Below are 27,953 nucleotides of genomic sequence, written 5' to 3' on the forward strand. Positions count from 1 at the left end.
GTATTTTCATTCTTCATTCATTGTTACCATTTCAAAACCAATTCAGAAGTTATGGCTATTTTTCATGCATTCCTATTATATTTATTATGCAACTTAAAAATACTTTGACCTGACAGAAAGAACCATCTCATTTAATCACACAAGGTTTCTCTTAATCCAAAATAATGTGTTTTACTAATCCTGCAGAATAACAAGGTTATACCAAGTGTTTTCTGCTAGCCAAACTGCACAAATTCATATTATCAAAATTGCTTTTTACTAGAAGTGATAAATATCATATCAAATGGTACTGTCACACCTAATTCACGGTTACGGAATGTAATGTGATACAGGAAGCAGTGAAATCCCTCACTACACAGACAGAAAAACATTGCGCGTTTTGGCAAATTTTTTGTGTATGGGACTTTTTTTTTAAATCTTCAGGGAAAAAAACCCACAAAATTATTGCATATACCATAGATGTATTATTTACTATAGAATATACTTGTATTTTCCTTGCAAATGAATTAACTTTTACCATTACATACATGTAATGAAAAGGACAAAGACTTAAAGAACTGGACGGCCAGAATAATTAACCATCTTTATACCTTCACTGTATGCATCCACTGCTGATAAGACCTTGAATTTCCTGAAATAGAAATGTAAAATGTAACACACCAAACCTACATTCAACATTTTAAATGTTTCCCCCTCTCCTCGCAACCCACATAAAAAATTCCCATAGAGGATTATTCATTAATTTCATTCTTCCCAGACAGACAAGGAATGTAAAGACAAGAACATGTGCACACTAAGAAAAAACCCTAGGTATTTCTTATTTCATGTTTTCTATTTTCTTTGTGAAAGTGTATCTTTTCACCAGAGTCTTTAATTCCAATTGAGGCAGAAAGAGAAATTAAAACTATGATAAGGTAACATACTACTAAAAAGTCTAAAAAGAAAAACACCAACTCAAAGGAAAAAATAATATATAATGAACTTCACTCAAGCATAATGATCCCACTGGGCAAACTTTCAAGTACAAAAATGACATGGACTGCAGATGGTAGACTTCCATCCCAAGGAAAAAGAACATGAGAGAAGTCTAAGGATTACAGCACAACTACATACTCCTGTGCAGGAAAAATCCTTTTACATTAACAACTGTATCTACTTTCTTTCACAAAGGAAAACCTCTAAAAGGCAAGTGAGAGCTACTGGCTTCTGCAGGACTACTGAGGACTACTGTGCTACTAAGCTGGCCATGAAGGACAGGGTTAAATTCTATCAGGCACTTGAAAAGAAATCAATACGATTTGCCAAACGTGCTTTGGCTGAACATCAAAGATTGGGTCCCTGATCCCCGAGAAAGTTTTAGAGTACAGCAGTGACTTGAATGCTTCAGTACCGTGAGCTGTTACTAACCCCAGACAAGACATTCAGGTTGACAAGAATGCTAAAGTTTCAAACAGAGAATTCATTCATTTTGTAAGGATCATACTGATATATTCTTGACATTACAGAATTTTAACAGGAGTCCTCAAAAATTCTTAAGCTTTGCAATAATCAATTAACTAAGGCCTGAGTGGAATTATTGCATTGGCTAATGGAAAGCCAAAACATTCTCCTAGAACATGGAAAGAACTAACTGGATATAGTAAAAAGCATTTCCAAGTTTCCCAATGAGGTGAAAAAATCGAGTTGTTTTTACTCATATAGGGCACTTTCACCTTTCACCCATTCCACTAAACTCTTTACAAGCAATTTTGAGACAGCCAAACTCTCAGGAATGATGGCAGAAGTGAAAGCAATGCTCTGGCTTAGAAAGGAGAGAACCTGATGATCATTATGATCATGTCTCCAGTAAGAACATCAAAGAGCAACCTAAAGCAAAAATGAATGATTTACTTTGTCGATTTGGCTCCCTGGAACTACCAGAGAAGGTAGCATGCAAATAACTCACAATAACGTGAAATCCGAAATTTAACCACCGCTACCGTGTTAATGAAATTTCAATGAACCACTGACACTACATCAACTAAAAAAAAAAACAACCAAACAAACAAAGACTGCTGTAGTGAAATTCATGTGATTACTAATTACTTTAATGGATATATTCTACAAGAAATCCAAGTGCTAAGCCAATCGATCATCATTATACTCTTGTATCGAAGTCTACGTAAAACTCTTGAGAACTAACACTTTTACACAATAATACATGTAACAGAAAATAAAATATAAAGTGCAAACAGTAATGAAGATGGCTGACAAATTTCTTTTCACTTATAGTCATGGGGAAATAAGTTTTGACCACATTACTGGGGAAAAAAAAAAAACCATAAAAAAATTAAATTAAGTTTCATTCTCCAATTTTCCAGTTTAATTTTCTGTGCTGGTTTGGTTATGCTTGCAAATGTGGAAAAATGCAAATTAAAAGAGAGATTACTTAAAGAAACACTTTCCATTTGATTCAGGAATTTTTAAGTTATATTCTCCATAGCTAAGAATATGTTCACCTGTCCTTTTAACAGCTTGTAGCTTACACTGACTTTCTGTGACTTTTCTGAAGGCTGGATTTCACCTGTTTTTTTTAAAACCTTGGGCTTCCTGATAAAGTTGATGGGAGTTAACTCTGCAAAGAGATCACAGTTCTACCCCATTAGCATCACAAAATGTCACCTTCAATTGCATACATATTGTTAGCCCTGCACCTCATAATGATAATGAGACAGCACTTATGTAAATACTGAATATGTGCCCTAAGCAATTTGTCCACAGCCTGGCTTGTCTGACTTGAAAAGTATGCAGGCAGTGCAATCTAACTGAGAACTGCTGGCAAAGCTGAGCATTCCCTTCTGAGCAGAACCAGGTGAGACTGGTTCACAGGCTGCCAGAGCACAGCCAAGAAACAAGCTTTATCTGACTTCTATTGCAGTTTTATTGCAGCCTCCTGACCCCCTAACTGCAGTCTGCAAACCAACTCTGAATACTGACATCACCTATCTGAATAATGGATGCTCAATGCCTAAAATCTGTTTACAGAGCAGCGTAAGTTACCCTAAAAAGGCAGAAAAGAAGTAAATCTCTGCATAACTAACCACAATTTAATCACAAAAAAACCCCACAAATTATGTGCTAGATCATAGCACAAGACACAGAGGGCAGGAGAAGGCAGGGAAAATCTTGAACAAAAGGATTTATGTACTCTGAGTATCAAAAAGCTAATTTGCAGAAGGTAAAGATGGCTCTGCACCACTTGACGATTCCTCTGTGGGGACCAAATCGTCTCCTCTACATATGCCCATTTAAGGGCAGTCTTGCAAAGGAATACCATCTAAAACTGCCATATGCAACTCAATAGATTTGCTCAGGAAATATCTTCCTCAGCTTCCTACTGAGGAAGCTTCTACACTACTTTCAAGAGTGACCATAAAATAGTATTTGTGCTGTGTCATGTATATTTTGAGATGATATTTTGATAGCATCTATGACACCTCAAGTAGCAATAGAGCTGTACTAAATGTTTAACAGGAAATCATTCAATCGTCCTGTAATAATCAGGAATGGATATAGCATGGACTCTTCTATATGGATTAACTTTGTAAGCTAGCTAACATGAAAAGTGTTATAACAATTGTTAGTGAATATAACTGAGGGAAAAACACAAGGAATAATACTTTTGTTTATGAAGAAGGTAAACTTCCATTCTCCCTCCTCAGACGATATATAAATGTTGAAAATGTTTCCTTCTTTTTTAGTGTAGCACATTTGCTGAAGAAAGCAAATATCTCTAAAAATTCAGGAAATCACTCTGATTTCTGTACTGCAGAAATAATTAGTTGTGAAAAAAGGTTAAGAAGTGTTTATGAAAAAAAAGTTCAGCAGCACAGATTTCAACATTATTTTAAAAATACTGTTTACACAGAATGTATCGTATCATACAAACGTGCAGTTAAACATTTAAATAATATACTGATATTTCATCATATACTGCTTTGAACAAACATATCTTCATTTAATATTCTGATATAACTAGATACATAATAGTATGTGTCTCAGCAGTGATTTGTTAAAGGCTAAAACCTTTCCAAGAGTTAATGGAAACAATGAAGCAGCAACAGGATTAATGACTTCTGAAATTTACAGGACATCATGAGGACATCATCATGTTGAACAGCTCCCAGAGAAGAAGAGTCAATGAGTACACTTTAATTCTGTACCTCCACAAAAGCCTCCTGCTGTAATTTCTTCTTCAAAAACATCAGAGAATCCTCTTCCTGCATTTAATTTTGACAGCCGACCATCAATAAACTGAAAAAAAAAAATATATAAAGGATGTATGTTCAAGACAACATATGGCTTAAGGATAAAATACTGCTTTTAGATGGATTTTGCAAGAGCAGTTGCAACTATGAGTAGCAGAAATGTCAGAGTATTTTATGTAGATCAAGTAAATTACCTATATTATGCAAAATTTACAAATTTTTGTCCAGAAATATTTTAAATGGTTTTCAAGATTTTCTTGCCTTTCTAATGGCATGAAAACATATTAACTTATTTCCTTACAAATAGTAACTTTGGATTTGTAATCATAATCACATAAAGGTCACTCAGACACTCCCTGATGTTCTGTGGTGAAATTATAAGTCCACTTTGCATCATTAACAAAACAAACAAACTTCCCTACGGTATCCCTTTCTGGGTATGCATCAATGGGTCCAATGTAGAACTTGCTGTACTCAAAAAGTACCTGTAGAACAACTGGAAATATTTCACCACACCCAGTTCAAAGAAATAGCAGGTTACAACATCTACTTGAGGTCCATTAAAAGCATACGTGTTCTACATGAAAAATGACCCTGTAAGGACAGCATCTGAGGGGAAAGGGTAGCAGACTCATCCAGCGAAACAGCAGACGAAGCCTGTGGCTTGGCTTCAGAAATGCTGGTAACAGCAGGTTGGATTTGACTGCCAGTATGCCAGCTGACTCGAAGGACATTTCATTTAACTGTATGGAATTTGTGACAAAAAGCGCTAAAACAAAGCGAGGTATAATGCCAAGGCAGAGCCCTAAGACCCTCTCCACCTGACTGAGCACAGTTCAGAGTTGATACCAAAGTATTTTTAAGTTCTAACACATCTGTTTACCCTTTTTGGTTTTTTTAACCACTAACGCTTATTTACATGCACCTACAGATGCCTGTTACAACAGTTGTCCTTCTGCAGAGGTTACAGCTAAACAAGCACAATACGTAAAGGGCGAGTGTCAGGAGGACGGAGCTGGGCTCTTCTCAGTGATGGCCAATGACTGGACAAGGGGCAACGGGTGTAAGCTGGAGCACAGGAGGCTGCACAATAACATGAGGAAATCTTTTTCACTGTGAGGGTGACAGAGCACTGGAACAGGCTGCCCAGAGAGGTTGTGGAGTCTCCTTCTCTGGAGACATTCAAAACCCGCCTGGACGCGTTCCTGTGTGACCTGCTCTGGGTGGTCCTGCTCTGGCAGGGGGGTTGGACTAGGTGATCTTTTGAGGTCCCTTCGAACCCCTCACATTCTGTGATTCTGTGTGATTTGCACATATGTATAAGTGTATATACAAAGACTGAAACGATCCAAATATGTCAGAAAGTGAAAATAACATAATTAATGATTAAACCTCTCAGAAGGAATGACAACATACTTTTCAAGAATTACCCAGCTTCAAAGAAGTACAACGAGCACGTTCTTAAAGGTTTAAAATTCTTTCAAGAAGCAACACCTCCCTTTTTGTTTTGAAAAGGTTAACTCAAGTCTGAGAGATAAAGTGAGAAAGCATTTTTCCAATTATACATGGTTCATCTCCTAGCAAGAATTATGAGTTATTCACTGCTACTAAACAGTTCATAGGAAGTAACCAAAATTATTTATTTGGCTATACCATATTTCACCACAGATCATCCAAACAGTGTCAGTGACAATCTGATGCTTGTCAATGAACAGACTAGTGACATGAAACAAATTACTTTCTTAGAGTACAAACATTCCTGCAGCAAGAATAAGGCAAGCACAAAGATAACAATGTCTGTCTCTTTCTTGTCTAAATTCCTTCTTATTTTTTCATTTTACTCCAAGCTAGCTTTTTTCCAGATAGGTTGGTTCATGGTCAGACCACTATGGGATCACTGGATTTTTTCACAGTAAGAAAAAGAGATAAGAGCATCTTTAGCTACTGCTACGGAAAAAGAAAAAAAAACAAACCACAACACCCCCCACCCCCCATCCCCAGCCTTTGAACTGTAAGGCGTTATCTCATTTGGGAAAGATAAGAATTTGTTCCACAATACAAACTAACATAAGATTTATGGACATACTCATCATTTGGTAAAATTCTATCAACAGAAGGCTGAGACACTGACTGAATTTCAGTTTTCAGAGGATCACTGCAACTGAGTATTTAATGTAAATAATAACAAATGGAACTGTTAGCAAAAAGATATTGGAGACATTATTTAAAGAAAATGATAGCTGTTAGTAGTGGTAATAGTAGTTACTACTTTTGAGTAATTTACTGATAATGGTTGCACATCAATTGCTACATGAAAAGAACAGCATGTGGAATTACACATACACTTTACAGTTCTCTCTCCCATTTTTCAAACCCATACCCTTGAAAAATCTGGGCCTGCCATTTCAAGAAACACATTCACTTTGAGATCTGGAGAACCCTTGGTTGATTACTGCTTTCAACAAAAAACTAGTTATTCCAGTGCCACTCTTGGATTTTAAGCTGACTAAAGACAGAACTACCACAAACCTTAAGTACTTTTGAATTCTAAAACCAAAATATCGACCATATCCACTTCAGAAGATCTTGTTGCACAGGTGATAAAGGGTGGGGGAGATGATGTTTGTGAGCTAAACAAAATCATTTATGTAGGCAGGAGTAAAAATTCCCACTCATTATTAAAAAGAAAAAGTTGGCAGAAGCGAAGAAGACATCAAAAATGTGATTTTCTCACAATAACAGGTCAATAGCTTGCCAGAAGACAGCTCAACTCATAAAGCTAGTAAAGGAAATTTGAAATTACTAATAATTTTCAAAGACTTATGATTCTTTAAGTTCTAATCCTACATTCATTATTTATTTTTCTAGTTAGCACTTTCTACCATTTTGGGAACAAATCCCAGTAAATGTTGCAGATGACATTACTTATAGAGTTACACTATTTAATGAGATAGTCTAGCATTGGGCTTCCTGCTAGTTCTAAAAATGAATGAATATTTTCCCTGGACACTCATCAGAACTATTTGACATGTAAGATGCAACTATTAATTGCTTATGTTTGCAGCTTGAAAGAAAGATTAGCTACCTTCTAGGGTAACCTAATTAAATGAGAGCCTTTCTAAGGCTCAGAAAAAGCTAATAGATAGCATACATATTAGTACAAATATCAAAGATATAGAAAAAAAATACAGTGAGAAAAGTAGTAACGTAAATATACAGTTTAAGAGAACAAACATTTACTCTGAAGAAAAATTGTCATACATAGTATATTTAATCGGGAAATAAGAATATTTAATACATAAATAATAGTTGTTTTCTTTTTAAGAAAAAAAAAATTAATATTATTAAATATCCTAGTACTTTAAGAGTAATAATAAGCAGGGGGTTTAAAATTTCTGTTTCAGGGCAGAAAACAGCTTTAGAAAACTAAAGCAAGCAAACTGAACTTCACACATCCCTATACTTGTGATCCATATCAGGGTATTTATCATATGAATTCCTGGAAAATGTACGAATCGCATAAACAGTTTGATGTATTCTGTTTCAGAGCAATATAAACAGTTCCTTCAATTTCCAAAAATGTGAAGTCCTCAACCTGATGCAAAAGACATCTCCCTAAGTTGTAAGTCCGAAAGAATGGTTTGAGGCTAAAAGATAATCTAGGCATTGTCCCTGCCAAAATTATCTTGTCTCAATTTTCAGTAAAGACTATGATGCTGATTAGGGGGACAAAAGTACAGGTGTTAAAGAAAATAAGATACAGAAACGGACATTGTAATACCTAAGGAATAAAACTTTGGTCAAAAACCCCCTAGATTAACCTCTGTTACGCGATTCTAAAGAAACCCGCACACATATCTAGAAGTAAAATAATTTTTATGAGTCTATCAAGGTAAAGAAAACACAGTTGAAGAATAATGGTACCATTACTCAAAAAACAAAGGCTGCAATAAGTGCTGGTCTGTCAGTTTGCCCTTAGCAATTTGATGAGGCTTACAAACAGTTTTTTTGGGGAAAAATGATAAATGAGTAGATGGAAAGATATATGAGTTATCAAAACACTGGTTCTCACAGATTCCTTGACAATTAATTTTCTAGATAAAGGAAATACAATTTATCTATACCACAAAAAAGCCTCTTGCATATGTCTCAAAACACTAATTCAGATGAAATAAAAGCAGGGTACCTGAACTCTGGGTTGGATGAGGCCCAAAAAGGAGGTAACAACTTGTAACAAAAGGAAAAGTCTCAGGCTGGAAGTGTCACCAGTCATGGTATTTAAGGGTAAGTGTTGGGACTGATCCTATTTCAGGTTAGTTAATGATTTTTGTACAAAGGACTGGCATACGCTAATACATTTGGGGATAACATTGACAGAAAGCACATCAAAATGCAATACAAAGTAAAACCAGATGATGTTGAAGATGAAAATAATCTGAATGGGAGTAACACAAAGAATTAATACAATTTATTCCAACACTGATTTCCTGGTACTTTGGTGAAATGATACTACAACTTCCAAAATTAAAAAAGTGGTTAAATTAGAGGAATGAACATGTTTTAACGCAGGAGAGAGGGGGAGAAGACTAAAAACCTACAAAGAAAAAAGGACAGAGGAAGAATTTTATAAAATGGCACAAATAAAGCTCACTTGTCAGTTATATGTATTTAAAATACGTATTTTCTGCTTGGTCTAGGTTTAAGGCTGCTTCTAAGAACTATTTTCTGCTTAAAAGATTTTCCAGAACAGAATAGAACACAGTTTAGGCTTTTTGAACACAAACAACTTTGAAAACAGCTCATCTGTCAGTGGGAAAAACTGGACAAGATGCAGCTGGGCTGAGGATTATCTGAAAAAGCAGGAGTAACCTTCACAATAGAAACTAGAGGAATGAAAAAACCTACCACTACTACTACTACTATTAAACCACACGTCATCAACATTGTTAGTATTTCCTAAACCTGTAACATACATTAGTTCCTTTAGTTGAAATAAAATTAAGCTATAAGGAAACTGTAGATTGACTCTTTAATTGAACACGTATTAAAATGTAATGGGTCAGCACAGAGCCACGCTGACAAACCCATTCATTTCAGTGGAGTTAAACCTTTTTTGTAAGGTTTAAGGTTTAAGGTTGTAAGGTTTAAGGTTTAAGCTGTAAGAACAGCTGAAGATGTTGCTTTAGTAGGAGGAGTGTGACAACAATTTAGAAACATCGCATGTAGGCAGCTTTCTATTACAAAAGTTTCATTCTAGCTTATCACACTGAGATACACAAAATGTAAACAACACCGCTTACTGTTACTTCTTTCCATTTCTATCATATGTGCCAGATACTTCAAAAGGTTTCAGATTTCTTCTTTATTAGTCTATATTTTTATTTACATTTTGTAATTGTATAAAATAAAACACAGTAAAATTAAAGGAGCTAAATTCTATGATCGGTATTTCCTTAACTTTTATACAATTAGGAGACAATATCCAACATATTTTCACAGGGCTTCTACCAACTATCATCCTTTCATAAATCTTCACTTTAGACACTAGTCTCTGATTAACACCAAATGTTTTTTGAAAATTAGAAGATTCTACATATAATGAATTTCCCTTATCTATCATGGTAGTATATCTTCAAAGAAGTCCACCAGATTACTTAAACATGAATCATTCCAGATATTTGCAGGAAAATATATACTTTTATTAGTCTGCTGATTTCATTCAGATTTTCCTTGATTTTCCTAAAAATCTATTAATAACTTTCTTAACACCCTTCTGATGCAAGGGTTATGTGTTGAAAAGGCAGAAAAAAGAGAGTTACAGAATAAAATAAAAGAAAAAAATTCATTTCAAAGACTGTAATAAAGCTATTACTGAGCTGTGCCAGACATTCAACAATTTGCTCTCTATTAGTTCAAAATCTGCATTAACAGATCAGCTAGAATATTCTTCAGGCCACCCCTATGGCTCGGGTTTGTAACATTCTCTGCGTGCATACTTCAGAAAGCCTAGCAATGAAAACTGCAATTACAGTATGAATCCAGTTTTTAAATAAAACACCACTGAAGTCCAATTTAAGTAAGCCCTATGTTGTTTAGGTTCTTTGGTCATGAGCCAAGAGAGCTGAAAATGAAGTTCAACCATCAAGCTGGGAGATCCATGATTTTTCTTGTTTAGATGAGTTGCTGACTGGCTCTGAAGAGATTCTGCACTGGCTCTGCACCCTGGGGTTATTTTTTGTTGAGTTTCACCACTTCACCACTCTTTCTAACTATAACTGAAGTTTTAAAAATACAACAAAACAACAAAAATACAGGGATGACTGCCTGTACACAAAGGGCTTGTATTTTATCCCAGAGTTTCATAAGCTGACAGAAAGGAAAACATATGTAAATATGGGTAAGTTTTAAGAGAAAATCATTAAACATGGGTCATTTACCCCCTCATACCTGCTTAAACAGCTGAAGATTAACAGCAGTTTCCAGGAACTGCTTAGTAGTACTGGAACGATGCTTCACAAAGCTATTCTCACAGAAAGTTATAGGCTCTCCCTAAAAAATTTAAACAGAAAAAGTTAGATGGTAACTAGAGTATACAAATATGCTGATTTATTTAAAATTCTCCTTTACACATTTATTTATTTCTTAATAGTCAATACACACTAATATTCCCTTTAAAGCAATCTTGATAAACATGCATCCAACTAAACAGACGCAGACAACAACAAAAGAAGCCCAAAATCATCATACGACACTTAAATAGTTCTCAAAATACATTTTGCAATTGAACCTCTGATTTATTAAGTCAGTCTACAAAATACACATTGCAAGGAAAAAGTAAAGCAGTTTACATTTGGTTCATATTACCTTTATAGCACTCTTCATTAAAAATTCCAAGGAAGTAGTTTAAATTGTGAGGAAGAGCAGGTCCACTGCTCCAAATAATTTAACATGCATTATTTGTTCAGGATTACTCTGATTCCCTGGCATGCTAAACCAGCAATACTAGCAAGCCAAAACTCTTATTCAGTCCAAAACCATGTATCTGCACCAAATTATTGTTATATTTATTCTACCAAATCATGAGACGATTGATAAATATACCGCTGATTTAACAGGAAATTATCGAAATACACAGCTATTTTATTTTTACACAAAACCAAAAGCTACAAAGTTTTTGGAACATTGTTATGAAGAAAGTCTGAACAGATGAGAGTAACATTTAATACAATAAAATCTATTTCCCCAACATGGGAACAGTGCATAGCCTACAGTTACCAAAAGCCCTGCACCAAAACAGTTCAATGATGAAAGAAGATAAACAAGTATTCACTGAAAACTGTTTGTTGATTAATTTATTACTGAAAACAGCATTCATTTAAAAATAAAAAGATGCTAGTAAGATTATTTATAAACAATCAAATTGACTCCTATGTTATTCCCTAATTTCATTTAAAATTTGCTGTCTTCACTGTGCACAGACCACTGAACATTTCTGATCAGCATGCTCTCTAATTCTGCTATTCTTGTCAACACTTTGTGATAAATACTTGAAGCTGTTCAGCATAACTGGATAAATAATAAGTACATTACAAAGTCCGTGTAGTGATGGTTCAGTTCGTGTAGGTACATGAACCGATTTCACCATAAAGCCAAAAGGCCTATCACCCAAGTTTACAAAACCAAAATAATTACCAGGTTAGAAACAATTATCAAAGGTCTCAAAGACAGAAAACTTGGAAACCAACAAAATGCCCCACCCAAATCTACCATAGAATATTTTACTACCCAAAAGCTACACATACAGGGCAGTGCCACAACAGAATAAAAGACACCTCAGCCGTTCAAAAGAAAAAGATCAAAGACAGCTGCTATACTGATCTTCACAATAGCTCCAACTGTTAGCCACTTTAAAGACAAATTTATTCAAGCCCATGATCACCACAGATTTCTTCTCCTAACTCTGTTTAACTTTAACCACACACGTTAATTCACGCATTTTCCTATCATTCTGGCTGACTATGCAGTTATGTGCCTCCCGAATATCACAAAGCATTTTCTGCATGTGACCCAGGTTAGTTTTGTGAGTAGCTCTAAATCATTTTCTATGGCTCTTTACACCTTGCACTTTGTTTTTAAATGGTTCAAGTAGAAGCCAAGGAAATGTTGCAGTAAAAGCGCTGTGATGTCATTTTTAAATTCTATTCTTGTGCTATCAAATGGTTCCCTCTTTTTTAAGTCTCTCTTTTAAGAAGGCAAATCCTACTCAAAAAAGTACTTAAGTTCATGTTTAACTTGTTCTTAAGTTTAACAACCTTATTTCTTTATGGAACCTCTGATTTTAGAAAAGAAATCTCACTGGAAGAGCTAGAAGCTATACATTTACCTAACGTAATCCTTCCCCTTTCACAGGGTAGCTGGAATGCTGTGATATGCAAACCCACCTCAGTACAATATGTAGCACTATGTCAATCAAGTCTCCAGAAGCACCCAAGTTACTCCACCTACTACTCATCCCAAGGTAACTTGTGAATACTGTACACATGCAGGATGTGGTGGATCTGCCAAACAGCTTGAAACGTTTGTGGTACTTTAAATAGCACTGCCTTCCTGACCCACTTTGCATTAGCTATTCTTGAGCTCCTAAAGACTCTTGTCTTAAGAAGATGACCCCAAGCTACTTAGCAAATTCAAAGTGCATCAAAACAAATGGAGTAGTCTCCAGTGAGACATGGTGGTACAAGACACAGTGCTCCTCAGGGCAGACTCTCTTCTCAGTTCTGTCGTTTTTCTAAAAAATTTCAAGGCAGCAAATTATAGCAACTCCTTATTTTTATATATATATATATGTGTGTGTGTGTGTGTGTATATATATTTTTGCTGTAGTTACACAAAGAAATGCTTTCTGGAAATACAGAGGCTTTGTGGGAATGCAGAACTGACTAGATGATGGCTCATGACATACAATGAAACATTAAATTTAGAACCAAAGAGAGGAAATAGTATTTTGAAAATACACTATTTAGAAAAATAAAAACTAAGCTATGCCTCCACTGCCACTTTCGCAATTGTCTTGGGAAAGATGAAAGAGAAAAACGAGAGGTTATCTCCCAGAAGAAAACAGGCATGCTTGCTCTTGCTTTCCCATCAGCCTGGGAAGAGAGAGCAGTCAGATAGTTTTACTTGATGGCACTTCTCCTGCCTGAGCCATGCAACAGACCGACAGGAAATGGTAGTTCAACGCACATTTTTAGTGCACGGCTGTAATATTTTCCCAAATACTTTCCTTCAATCGCTGGATGTTTCAGATACCTAGTAAGCACTCATGCATTGGCACATCTGTTCCCTTATCAGTACAGTTCAGAGACAGAATAACCAAAGCTATTCCTTAGCTGAAAATTTATTTAGATCTACAAAGAGTTCACATCCAAAGTCACCTATGTTACTTGAACCTACTGATAGCAAGGTTGCTTTAAAAATTTGAGTAGGTTTAAACCTTCTACCTATTCAGCACATGAGAATGAGAAAATTTGTTGAAACTTTTTGAAATTCCATAGAGAAGTTTTCTCAGGGCATCTGCTGTAACTTTTACTGAAATTGCATTAAATAATATAATTAACTCCTAGCTCTATTTGTTCAAGGCTCTGAATAACAAAATTGTTTTCCAAATAAAAGTTCTACAAATCTTCAAGATTATTACTGTAAACACGAAGCCTTTTGAAGTGCTATTTAAAAAAAAAAAAAAGTATTGAATCAATATAAACAAAAAAAGGCTCCAGAAGTTTTTGTACATAAAGCTTACAACATTCTTGTTTCTGCAAATACAACCAGGTACCTTTAGAAACTGAGTTTCGGAGGAATGCTCTACTGATATTTAACTACTAGACCATCAAATGGCCCCTGTCGTATTGATCTACAATGTACTTTCAAAACAAGTTCGATCAAAACCCAGTGGGGACTCTATACTGAAAAGTAGACAGCTAATACTCAGACCAAACAATCTATGCCCAAACAAGATATCTGTCCTTTCAACAACAGTTGCTATAGAATTTTCTTCCCCTTTCATAGCTTGCCACACACAGCAGGAATTTCTTACTCTAAGCTACATTCACATTTTAAGCAAGCTATTTATACAGACCTCGACGGAACGCAAAAACAGTGAGCTAAACCAGCATGATCATTTTAAAAGGAAAAATAATCTAGATTCGAAGGTATGTTTGTGCTTTCTAAATCTAGTGATATTTAACTTGAACAAGAAGTACAAACATTTTAATTCTTTATTTCAGAAAACATTCATATTGCTCTAGCATGTGATGACTCATACCAACTATTTGTACTATTGCTATAATTAATACAGTTTCATATGGTAGCTCTTATTACATGCAGACTATAAGGTAGGTAGGTATGGCCAAAGCTTCTTCAGGTTTGTATAATTTATTTTAAAAACCCCACAAAACCACAAAACTTTAAGCACTGTTTTGGTTTTGATATTAAAATTACTCTGCTTATAATCAAGGAAGTACAAAACTGAAATTTCATCTGCTGTCATGACACTCAGAGACAAAGGCCAGGTGATAACTAACTATGACCTACAACTCTACTCAGAAAGGTGCCATTTAAAGTTACAAACAAATTTCTGCAAAATTTGCAAATTTCTTGCAGTCTACCAAAAAAAAAGATTCAGATGGGCTGATATTTCTTCTACTGACACTTAAGCACTACAACAACTCCTATTAATATAATATCTATGCTCAATATAAGGACTATTGCGGTACTTAAGACAAATTAAACATTACGGTTTTCAACATGTAAAACAAAACTCTTATGGAAGTCACAATAAATAGTTGTAATAGATACTACACAGGGAGGTTCTGGATTTAAACACAAACTCTGTTCTGGTATTTCATTACTCTTTCTCGGTTTCTGTTCTCTGCTCTACTTTCTACGCCTAACTCTTGGTGTGGAGCGGGGGGAAGGTAAACAAGTCAATGCCCATTTCAGGAGATACCTGTCCTCAAAAAGTTTCATTTTGAAACTCAATTATAAGCAATCATTACTTATGCATTCTCAAGTAATTCAGGTGCATTCTGAACCTTAAAATAACAATTTATTCCTAATATAACATTTAATTGTATTATTTTGATTTATTGCATATTGAATACAATACCTGCATCTGTCAGAGAGCCGATGCCACGGCTTAAAATAGTGTCAATACTGGCCCAGAGCACTCCAGTTTGCATTCAATTAAAGTGAGGTCTGACAAGCTGTGCTATCTTCAAGCTGGACATTATCTCGACACCCCTGGTGTGCTGATGAGACCATGGACTCCTACTGCTGAGCATTCCAGAGCAAAGCATTAACCTTCACTCTTCATTTCTTAATTTCTGATGAGTGATGTTACAACCAGCATAACTTAAAGTTATCCTGGGTTTATTTCTCTTGTTTTAACATCAAGAGTTTTGAGGACTTTTTCCCCAAAAGAGGTGATTTTTTTTCAACTACTTCATCTTTTGTTAGCTAATTCTTGAAGAAAAGCCAGTTTTTCAAAAGGCAGAAATACTATTGCTTATATTCCATAACCTTTCAACAGATGTGTCATAAAAAGGATTATTTGAAATACATTTGAAGTGTTATTTGTCTTGCCATGATGAATTACCTTTCTTTAAAAAAAAAATAATAAAAATATCACACCTGTATTTCCTCCTGATACTTGCTACTTAGGAGCAAACAACTTCTCTGCTTTGCTTATTTTCCTGATGATGTTAAAATTAATCTCTAACATGGTGAATACTTTTATACTCATAATTTTCCAGCTCCTTCCTCATTCTCTTATCTACCTCTCCGTGTCTAGACACGGACTGGGAATATTGCCTGTCTAAGAATTCTTTACATCATACAGTGTTTTATTAACTGACCATACCATAGGCAATTAATTGAAAAAAGTTCACTAGTCTTTGCTTTCATCTTCAAGGTGTGCACAAGTACATGTGTAAGGCTCGTTTTCCCTAGCCATCACAGAGTGGTTAAAATGTTTGCCTGGTGTGGCTCTTGTCTGATATAAGGAAGGATGACTAAAAATTACCCACGAAGAATGTACACAGTAAAGAGCTAGAAAAAAAAACATGTTGCATGTACATTGATTGACAAAATGACAGAAACTGCACAACTGTAATCTTTGTATCCAACACCGACCCACGCACGCAATTCTGAAACATGGAACGTGTAATATTATTCCACGATGAATTCCCAAATCCCGCACTACCTGAAGAAAATAGGAGCCACAAGAGGTTCAAGGCTAAGTTGTGACTACCCAAAGTAAATATAATTTGGATTTGTACATGCATTTACATGATGTAAGAAGCACTTATCTCACAACACTCTGATCATCACAATGCCTTACCAGGGTTAGATTCTTGTGGTCAAAACTGTGATCACTGATGCTGCAGATCACATAATGGCTCACACTGCAGCTGCTAATTGGGTGAGTATAACCATGCACTAACCACTTGCCTTTCTATATTCCAGGGCTCTTTATAGCAAAACACTCTAAATAGCTCCATTGCCACTGCTGGAGACCACCCCCTCACAAAGTCCATGCACATTCCTCTGTTGCAGCATCTCACCCAACATCTCAAAATGGATTGCAGTCCTCTGTGTGAATGAGACTATATACAAAAACGTTAGAACTCACCATTCCACAAATGATCTTTTGTTCTGAACTATTTTTTGGTCATTTATCAAATGATAGTGACTGAAGCAATTTTTTCAATCAGCTCCACCTACCATGCATGAACTGGATTCCTTCTGGATCAAACTAAAGCGAAAAATGAGCTCCAGCTACTCATGGGTATTCAGTATTCACCACAGCACTAAAATAAGAACCACAATAAAGCTAGAATCCACACTGTGTGGATGTCAGGTCCTTAGCACCAACAGTACTCTTTTGCTCTATAGATCCATTCCTATTATGCAATATTTGCTGATGTAAAGTGTAGCATATTACAAAAATACTTTTGGCAGTTATATCAATTTCACTGATTTCTTTAATTCAGTACCATGATTAAATCAGAAAAAACCAACAATTTTCACTTTTTTTTGAAACTTTTATTGGATTAAGTTCTTTGTTATCATTTATTACACGCAAAAATATGATCACCTTTATCTACTACATGTCATATTTCCTGTCTGTATCAGGGTAGTCTAATTTTCCATATGGTCTTTTGGAGTCCCATGAACTCCTTTCAAGACCTCTGAAGCTTCCCATTTTCCCTTTCATTTTTTTCAATAATTGCTAGACGTTTGTTCAAGACATATTGCTATACCGAGGAGAATCTGTCCTGTGCTGAAAACAAACAGTTGCACAGAATGAGTGCTCAGTGTGATGAACAGCGTTTGGAGTGAAAAGAAGTGTTGGATGAGTACAGACACTATTAAAGCTGTTCTTTACTCAAAGTGAATATTAATGACAGTTGTTTCATGTTTCACGTTAAAATCATACAGAACACACTGTTGCAAGGAAAATAGTTCACTTAAACATATTTTTCAATGTATAAGAAATTGATAGCTAAGTACATTATTTTATTTTTCATCAGGATGTTTGTGATCCTAAAAATGACACCCCAAAAGCCCTCAGTTCTTGATTCTGAAAATATGAAAAGCTTATTTGTAGCAAAAGTGTTTCAAATCTATATAAAAAATATTCTCATTTAAGTATACCCCCTAAAAATTTTCTACATGAATAATACTTAAGCTCCTGAAAGAATGTAAATAAAAACCACAGCTGTGTTTTAGACTTCCTTACTAAATCTAGCACCACAGACTCCAAAACAAAGGGTAGTATTTTCTTTGTAATAACAATTCACAATTCTGAGACTCCTGACAAATGGTCTTAATACAATCAAATGTGATTTGAGTTTTTGAACGTCCCAATTCAATTAACAATGCATTAAACTGAGTTCAAAAAGCACATGTAAAATGAGCGGAAAAATTATGGGACTTCTCTTAGTTTCTACTAATTCAGAGCAAATTCGGCTTCTAATAAATTTTTCAATCACAACAAAAATTCTGTAAAATACTAAATTAGTTAAAACTATCTGAACACATCTCAACATCACTGTTACGCTTTTTTAATTTTTTTTTTTTAAAAAAATACACTTTGTCTTTGGATAAGTTGACGCCAATCCAAGATAAGCTCATATTTGCCAGCAGACTTCTGCCTGTTAAAATATTCTAAAATAAAGTATCTTTAAAAAATAAAAAAACAACCACCAAAACCAAAAAAACCCAACAAACCAAAAAAAAGCCCATCAGGCCATATAATCAGAGGAGCCAAAAAAAAACAAAAAAAAAAAAGAAAAAGATAAAAAAAACCTGTAAAAGAAAATAATGCAGAAAGAAAGACTGCAAAGGTCACTTTGACAAACGTTTGCCAGTTGAAATGATGCATGGTGCACCACTTCCAACACAGTGCAAATGTAGAGATCTCAGATATGCCAACAGATAAACTGAAATAAAATCGAAATCAGTTAACGGAGAGCTCATTTCAACAGAGATGCTAATCAGAATGATGAAGAATTTGCACATTCAGTTCCACAAACTTACCAAAATAAAGGACTGACTGGAGTTTATTTCTGGTCAGAACAGAGGTAAAGACATCAACCAGCCTGACATCATTCTGTCTGCATATATCGAATATAGATTAAGACAGTTTTTCACTTAACATCTCTTACTGCAAGCTGCTGTGAGTTGACACGGACCAGTGTCCTCGCCTTTCAACTAAGGGACAAATTGGATAACCCCTCCTGAAAAATGTCAAGTAATGTCACTATGGAATAAACTACAGCTATTTGTTTTGTTCAAATTATTTGTTTTAATGAAACTAGTACTGCAATGAATTCTAGCGATTTGGAAAACAGGTACAGTCCTTTCAATACAGCATGCAAACTGGCTTTCCATATCATAGGAAAACTATAATGACTACTAAACACAAATCCTTGAACTAAACCCTTAAACATTACTTCATTTCTACATGGGTTACTTTTCATCTCAGTAACAATGGCACAGACAGCTAGTGTGTGAAATGCTCAGGGCAAAAAAGACTACCTGTAGGAGAACCACTTGGGTAGAAGGAAGACCACCTTGCCACACGGTATTTTAGTATTTCCTCCAGGAAAAGGCCTCATCTGGAATTAATAGCTGTCTTATCCATTCCTGCCAAGAAATACCACATGGTACCCTACCCAACAACAGAATATATGGCCCTCCTCGCCCCCAAATAAACATCCACCTGTGTACCCACAGACAGACCAGTTTTACAAACTTGACGATTCAAGAGAGGATTATTTTCTCCTATCAAATCACAGTATTTATCTGAATTCATCAGACCACCAAACATCATAACCTCAGAATCTTATTCAGCCAATGTCATCTCAATGCGTGTTATCAAATGGAACTACTATCAGCAGTTTGCAAATATCATAGGAAAAGAATCAGGACTGTGAGATGAAATGAATCTCTAAGTTGTTTCTGATAAATGATTTTGGACCAGATGATCTCCAGAGGTCCCTTCCAACTCCTATTATTCTGTGATTTTATCTCTAACAGGCCCAATGTGTGCTACCCTCATAAACCAGAAAGGATGAAAGCCCCTAACACATTAATCTACTGAGTACCAGCAAAACATCAGAAATACAAATTCTGAAATTCTGATGGGTTTAAATGATTTTTCATTTCTCCTAACTGCTCAGTGGATTCAAGATAAATGTATAATAGCAGAGATGCATGTTTGACTCATATCTGGCTTCTGCTAGGAAACAAAAAGCTTCTGGCCTCAAACACAGCAAAGTCTCCAGACCAGTACAGTGAAAATGATGGAGTCTGAAAGACACGGCCTCTTCAGTTCTTCACCATATTAAACCAGCTGAGCTGTGTGTAAGCATATTTCACTAATACAATCTGATTTTATACTAAATAAATTATAAAAGTGACACAAACAAGAAAACATCTGACTTTAGATGAGTATTTATTTTTCAGTACAACTCATTGTCAGGAGGTGGTAGTGTCTCGTAAATTGCCAATGCATCCTTAGCATAGGGTAAGATTTAAAACATTTTCTTTTAAATGTTTCAGACTGAGATAAAACATTTCATATTTTCCTTGCAAAGAATGAGACTGCGCTTTTATAAATTAAAGAAAAAAGAAGTAAAGAAGAAAAAGCCTTACTGGTTTGTATCTTAGTGCATCTCTGTAGGATCCAAACAGTGCTGCCTGTGCCCGAAGAAAGGCCCTGGCTACTCCATCACCCGTAGCTGTAGACTGCTTTTTCAGTTTATTTTTCAAGGCCGAGACCTGCATGACAGAGTGGAACAGTTAAATTAACACCTCAGAAATTGGTACAGCGAGGTACGAACCCAATCAGCAGGCAAACCATGGTGTCTACAGGTCAGCCAAAAATTCATCCTCCTCCTTGATAGCTTATCTTTTTAACTGCAAAGAGCACCTGCTGGTCTGTTAATTGAAATGGAAGCAGGGGATGATGGTAGAGTGCTAATGCAAATTGGTTTACGCTCCCTTTTTTCCCAAGGCCTCTTGACATAAATAAGCTTAATTATTTTACAGCAAAATGCATGTGAGCCACTTTTCTACAGATCTTTTTTTCTCAATCATAACATATACCTGCTTGTTTTGAATGAAGATAGTTGGGTATTTTTTATTTATGCTATGAAGGCTTACTTTTAAGGACTCTCAATAGTCACTTACTGTTCAGTTTTAGGGATTTATCTTTTTTTAAGTCAAATTACTATCTTATATTATTTCTCATGCACCATGGCAGTAGATCCTACCACTGTCAAATAGTTGAGAAAAGTTTGTGTAAATACAGTGCTACATTGCCTTGAGAATTGTCCTCGAAGTTAAAACATGTGAAAGGGAAAAAAAATAACACCAACACCACTAAGGAGGCACCTGTAGTTTGAAAAATAAATAAATAAGTACATACACACATACCATTCTTATTTTAGTGCTAGACCTTTTTTCCAAGGAGGTCTGTGGGTTTTTTTGGGGTTTTTTTTTTGTTTTTTTTTACTTGGCAAATAGCAATCACTGATTATATCAGATTAGAGGAAAAATGGGACATTTTAATTTAGATGACCCTTACTTGCAGATACTTTGGAGGAAAATCATACAATTCTGGAATTATTACATATTTCTTTAAAGGTATGTGGAATCACACCCAGTTATAGTCTACACTCTCCTAATTTTCATCATGAGGGACATCTGGAGAAGTAAGTCAACCCCAATTATGTTGAATACATATTTCTACATCCCTTTGTATTGCAATATACAAAATAAAGCAATATTTAAGTCCCTAAATACAAAGTAACATTCACAGTTACTCTTTAGACAAAACATCATAAACACAATCACCAAAACAGCTTTCATTCTTCTGGAAATATATGCAAGAATGAGTATCTTTTTGTTTCTTTATGAAAGCAGTCCTGACTGCTCTTGTAGATTATGATTGTAATTGAAGTGTCAACCTAATTAACAACTAAACTTTGAATAATGCTAATGAGAACTGAACATGGCATCAGAGAAAAGACCAGCTCTACAGGTGATAAACCTTCACAGTAGTGACATTTTCCAGTGTAAAGTCACAGTTACTGTGATCTGATCAAAGAGAGAGACCCCCATTGGGTCCAATTATAACTATAGTTTTGAAAAAAAAATTATTGAGTTATGATGTTCATAATCTATGCAGAAAGGCCTTTACAGTAGAGGTCTTTTCCCCATAGCTGTGATCTTTTCAATTTATATCCAAGCTCCATAGATCTAGATAAAAGTTTAGAGCCTGATTCGTTTAGCCCATGGAAAGCATACACCAAGGCTCATTTACGTTTTCCCTTACACCTCAAAAGAAAAAAAAAGTACAAGTCTGAGTACAAAAAACAGTTGAGCATTTCAAGGTTGAAAAAAATAAATGCATGCCTTGGTTTTGTGTTTGGTTATTTTGTTCTGTATTGTGTAATTATTTTAAAGTTATTTAAAAATAATCATACATTATAATAATATCATATATAATAATTTCCCGGGAAAATAAATTTATATATCCTTTGTATAAGGGAAATCTGCCCATCTACGTTAGAGCTCAGTTTCACTAAAACAAAAGCAGTAAGATGAGGTCAAAAAAAGAACTGTCAACCTTAAAATGTTGTCTCTTCATGATGGACAAAGCATCTTCTAAATATAAGGGAGGGAAAAGATAGAAAATTCTCTGCATTCTTTTAAATCCACATTCTTCTAAATTATACCTTGCAAGTTTGGGAAATTATGGCAGATAAGAAGGCATGGTAAGAGAAGAAAGGGTGTAAATACAATGCAGAGCACAGGAATTATAGGACAAAGCAGGGGATGTGAAGGAAAATGGTATTTTATGGTTTCCTCAGTTCTGGCAGGTCCTACGTACCCTGACATAAATCAATAAACAGGATGCTTTAGGCAAAAACATGTCAAAAAGAACAATAGAAAGGAACAAATCTCCCGCTTCACTGCAGAATTGGTACGCTATTAGCTCAACGATATTAAGAACATCCCAATGGGCTGGCAGTTTGGAGGCGGGTTCTCCAGCACAACAATGTGTTAAGTCAGGTGCACATTTTTGTGCTGCCATTCTGAAGAGAAAGGCTATGCTGGAGTTCAAAGAAAGTTCCTCCAACTTCAGCTTCTCTCAGGAGGCAATGCTAAAAGGCAGGAAGAGCTCTATTAGATTATTCTGCAGAAGTACTAGGAGCACAGCGCTCTTAAGAAAAAGCCTGCAGAGAACTTGGCAAGGGATGAAAAGAATAATAAGAAGGGCTTCTACAGGTATGTCGACCAGAAAAGGAAGGTTAAAGAAAGCGTATTCCCTTGATGAGCAAGGCTGGCAAGCTGGTAACAATGGACGAGGAGAAGGTTGAGGTACTCAACAGTTTTTTTGCCTCAGTCTTCACTGGCAGCCTCTCTTCTCACATCTCTCAAGTGGATGGGCTGCAAGACAGGGACTGGGGGAGCAAAGTACCTCCCACTGTGAGAGAAGATCAGGTTCATGACTACCTGAAGAACCTGAATGTACGCAAGTCTATGAGACCTGACAAGATGCACCCCAGAGTCCTGAGGGAATTGGCTGATGTAGTTGCCAAGCCACTCTCCAAGATATTTGAAGACACAGCAGTCAGGTGAAGTCCCTGGTGACTGGAAAAAAGGGAAACACTGCACCCATTTTTAAAAAGGGTAGAAAAGAGGACATTGGGAACTACCAACCTGTCAGCCTCACCTCTGTGCCTGGGAAGATCATGAAACAGATCCTCCTAGAAGCTATGCTAAGGTACATGGAGGGCAGGTGATTCAAGACAGCCAGCACGATCCTGCCTGACCAACCTACTGGCCTTCTGTGATGGAGTGACTGCATCAGCAGACAATGGAAGAGCTACAGATGTCACCTATCTGGACTTCTATAAGGCCTTTGACACAGTCCCCCAAAACATCCCACTTCCTAAATTGGAGAGATTCGGATTTGATGGGTGGACTGTTTGGTGGCTGAGGAATTGGTTGGGTGGTCACTTCCAGAGGGTAGTGGTCAACAGCTCGATGTCCAGATGGAGATCGATGATGAGTGTCATCCCTCAGGGGGCCGTATTGGGACCAGTGCTGTTTAGTATCTTCATCAATGACATAGAGACAGTGGGATCGAGGGCACCCTCAGCAAAGTTTGCAGATGACACCAAGCTGAGTGATGTGACATGCCTGAGGGACGGGAGGCCATCCAGAGGGACCTGGACAAGCTTGCGAAGTGGGCCTGTGCAAACCTCATGAGGTTTAACAAGTCCAAGTGCAAGGTCCTGTACCTGGGTCAGGGCAATCCCCAGTATCAATACAGGCTGGGGGAAATGAAGGGATTGAGAGCAGCCCTGCCAAGCAGGACTTGGGGTGCTGGTGGATGAAAAACTGGACATGAGCTGGTGATGTGCGCTCGCAGCCCAGAAAGCCAGTTGCATCCTGGGCTGCATCAAGAGAAGTGTGGCCAGCAGGCTGAGGGAGGGGATTCTGCCCCTCTACTCTGCTCTGGTGAGACCCCACCTGCAGTGCTGTGTTCAGCTCTGGGGCTCCCAGCACAAGAAGGACATGGACCTGTTGGAGCGAGTCCAGAGGAGGGCCACAAAAATGATCAGAGGGCTGGAGCACTTCTCCCATGAGAGACCTTACTGAGGACTTCCAGTACTTAAAGGAGGCCTATAAGAAAGATGGGGCCAATCTTTTTAGTAGGGCCTGTGACAGGACAAGGAGCAATGATTTTAAACTAAAAGAGGATAGATTTAAAGTAGATATAAGTAAGAAATTTTTTACAGTGAGGGTAGTGGAACACTGGCACAGGCTGCCCAGAGAGGTGGTAGAAGCCCCGTCCCTGGAGACATTCAAGGTCAGGTTGGACGGGGCTCTGAGCAACCTGATCCAGCTAAAGATGTCCCTGCTCACTGCAGGGGGGTTGGACTAGATGGCCTTTAAAGGGCCCTTCCAAACCATTCTATGATTCTATGATAATGTGGGCCACAGGCCTGGCTTCCCAACTGTCACAACTGGAATCCTGGCTGAAGCATGCTTGAAGCACCCTTGAGACCAGCCTAGGTTTCCTTCAAGCTGATATCAGCAAACATGCATGCAGAGGGACAGTGATTTCTCAGGGCTTATCCCACCACTGAGTGATAGCATTTGGATAGCTTGTCAGCAAATTCTCCCAGTTCCACAGTTTAATCAAAGATAGAGTGATAAAGCAGTTATTACAGTCAATACAGTGGGTATACATAAGAAACTTCGTGCTTTGAACTACTTAGAAGGACTCGGTTCACAGCAGGGTTGTGATCGCTTAGATCCATGAACTTAAAACCAAGGAAGTGCGAGAACCCTTTGGGTGACATCATTAATAGCTCTTAAAATTTCAAAGAAAATACACAGTTTTGGCATGAAGCCAAAAAAATAACAAGCAGCATCTTTATCAAAATCTTTTCCTCATATGTGCTGTAATCTATCTACCTATCTATGATTAAGAATGCCAGACTTTTTTTCCCCTTTGCCTATCTTAAGCAGAAATAGCCTTTTACAAAGTTTAAAACTAAAGAACTGCATACAAACAAACCACAGGGGTTAGAATGCTGTTAAAATTTATTTCTGGAAGAGACTAGTGATCCATTTCAGGAACGATATTATTAATTTACACTAGAAGCAAACTGTTTTTGTCTTCTCCTAGCAACAGCTTCTCACAGAAAGGTGACTTCATTGGACTAACTACCAAACACTACCAATGAAGAGCAATCAAGAGTGTCAGGAAGGTTTGAATCAATAGAATAGTTTTTCAGAGATTTAGAAAGTCATGAGATTGAGATGTGATTTTACTTTCATATGTAATTAAGTGTATCTAAAATGTAGAAGCATGTTGTGTGGTCAAGAAAACAAAAAGTGTCATTTTTTAAAATAGTCACCCTTTGTCCTTTCTAAAATTCCAAAAATATAACTATCTGATCAGAAACAAAGCATGACTAGTATCTCTTCAATATCCGTCTGAGTAGAAGAATAGAACTGCACATAAAGTTAAAAAATAAATTGATAAAATCATTTAACTATTAATCAAAGCCTTTGCTCCTGCAAAAACTTAAGCATGCATATAAATTTAAACACATATAGAAGTATTCAAGACATTTGCAGCCTGAGAAATGCAGAACCATGCAATGGGGCTCCCAATGACTACCAGATCTCTGAAGAAAAAACGATATCCAGGTATTTCTCTGGTATCAGTGACAGCTGTTATGCTTTAAACTATATTTTGGTGTTCCCCATCAGATCATGTCACTGTAAAAGTAAGCCCACTCTCAACATGAGAAAGTAAGAGAAGACAGCAGAGAAACAAAACAAAAACCTTACAACAAAATGGAATCTGATATGATTTAAATCAGCATTGTCAATGAAACAGCTTCTACATATTTGATATTATCTACATGCACAGGATTTAGGCATCTCAGATAGCCCTCCAGCATTTAATTACAAATACTTGTTTAGATGAAAAAAACTACTTAAATGCAAATGTCTTCAAAACTAGTGGTACTTTTCAACCTCACATTCTAGCTGCTAAAAATATATCCAGCTTCAACAGAACCTCAACTCTAAGAATTTATTCAAAATAAATAGTTGCCTCATAACACTGCACACACTGCTGACTCTGAGTTTCTAAAATATATTAGTAATATTTTTGGCTATTTTTTGATGGGAAAACATGGTAAATTATGATATTTAAATTTTACAAATAAATCTTTTGTATTCCACTGTTACATGTTGACCATTACCTTCCGAGTAATTGTTTTATAAAGTAACCTTAATTTTCTACGTGAATTACAGCCTCCTTCTCAAATGCTACTTTTAGAACAGTTATGTTCATATGCTCAATTTACGGTGTCAAATCCTATGACTTTAGGAATGTCAAAGCTAAAACTCTAAAACCCCATCTAGATTCTGTATTGCATCGTAGCGTGTAGGCACCAAACGCTATAAAGGCTATGCATCTTTCAACAGCTCTGTAGATTTTATGGTCAACAATATTTAACAACCACAGAAGATGCTAAAAACCTAAAAAGCCTATTGTTTTCTGAAGATCATATTTATAAAAGTTCTGCTTAGACTATGGAGAATTCAGTAAGACTTGGTTGCTAAAAGTGATGCCCTCAATTCTCCAAGCTTTTTTTGTGAAAGTGTTCAAATTTGAGCAAAGGAGTAGTCTTTTTGTCAGTAACTGCAAGCAGGTATTGCAGGATCAGGCCCAAAGTTTATAAATTTGTGTCTAGAGTCTCCACTAATTTATATACATCACAAACATTCTAACATCTTACATTATTAAAGTTGTGAGCTAAGTATTATTGTATTAGGAAATTTACTCCCACAGAAGTAGCTACTTTTTTTTTTTTAATAATAGACAAATTCACAGTGAAATGATGAAATTTAAGAACAAGTGTTCTTGTCAGAAGAAAGGAAAAAGAAGGTTTTTTCCCCCTCTAAGAAAACAAAGGATTCCTGAAAGTCTTGCACTGATTTATTTTTCCAATTTTAAATACCTTAGGAGCAGCGGAACTGCTACTGGCATGGTAGTATTTCTAACAGTCAATAAATCTAAAATATTATGTGTGAATATTGGAATGAAGCCATTAAGAAGATTACAGCATGCAACGCAGCAGAGGGTCCACATGAAAAAAAGGACTGGTAATTCAGGACAACTGTGACCACTGACCTTTGCACAGTCAAGACCACTGGTCAGTCTGACAGAATAATAGAGTTCACATGCATACAAAGTCATCTAGCCTGTAACTATAATTTAAATGCTTAAGTAAATGATTTAAAAATGCCTTTAAATCTCAGTTTATTTATTATACAGTTTATTAGATAATGCCATATAATAATTTTTTTTCAATCCTAAATTTATCATGAAAAATTACGCAGAGCACTTTAATAGACATATTCCTTATACACCGGTAAACTATGAAATACCTATGCTGTGAGGACATCATCAGGATTATTGATCAAGAAAATAATTGCTCAATTTCCTTCAAACACAAGAAATAGTTTTAGAAAACTCTTTGAAAATACTGCATTTCTTTTGTTAGGCTGTTAAGCAACATGGAATCAATTTTTGAAAGG

General features: G+C 36.2%; 1 protein-coding gene across 2 annotated transcripts in view; it reads right to left on the reverse strand.

Annotated features, from left to right (window-relative positions):
* Positions 1-27,953, reverse strand: part of DENND1B (DENN domain containing 1B) — a 159,575-nt gene that overhangs the window by 20,587 nt on the left and 111,035 nt on the right. For both annotated transcript variants that reach the window (XM_086462730.1, XM_086462729.1), the window contains exons 14-17: positions 20,466-20,591; positions 10,695-10,796; positions 4,203-4,293; positions 591-631 (exon numbers count right to left, since the gene is read on the reverse strand). In XM_086462730.1, the coding sequence (XP_086318856.1) occupies positions 591-631; positions 4,203-4,293; positions 10,695-10,796; positions 20,466-20,591 (360 nt within the window). The remainder of the gene's footprint in view (positions 1-590; positions 632-4,202; positions 4,294-10,694; positions 10,797-20,465; positions 20,592-27,953) is intronic.

The sequence above is a fragment of the Leptosomus discolor genome, chromosome 3, assembly GCF_034619465.1.
Source record: "Leptosomus discolor isolate bLepDis1 chromosome 3, bLepDis1.hap2, whole genome shotgun sequence".
NCBI lineage: Eukaryota > Metazoa > Chordata > Aves > Leptosomiformes > Leptosomidae > Leptosomus > Leptosomus discolor.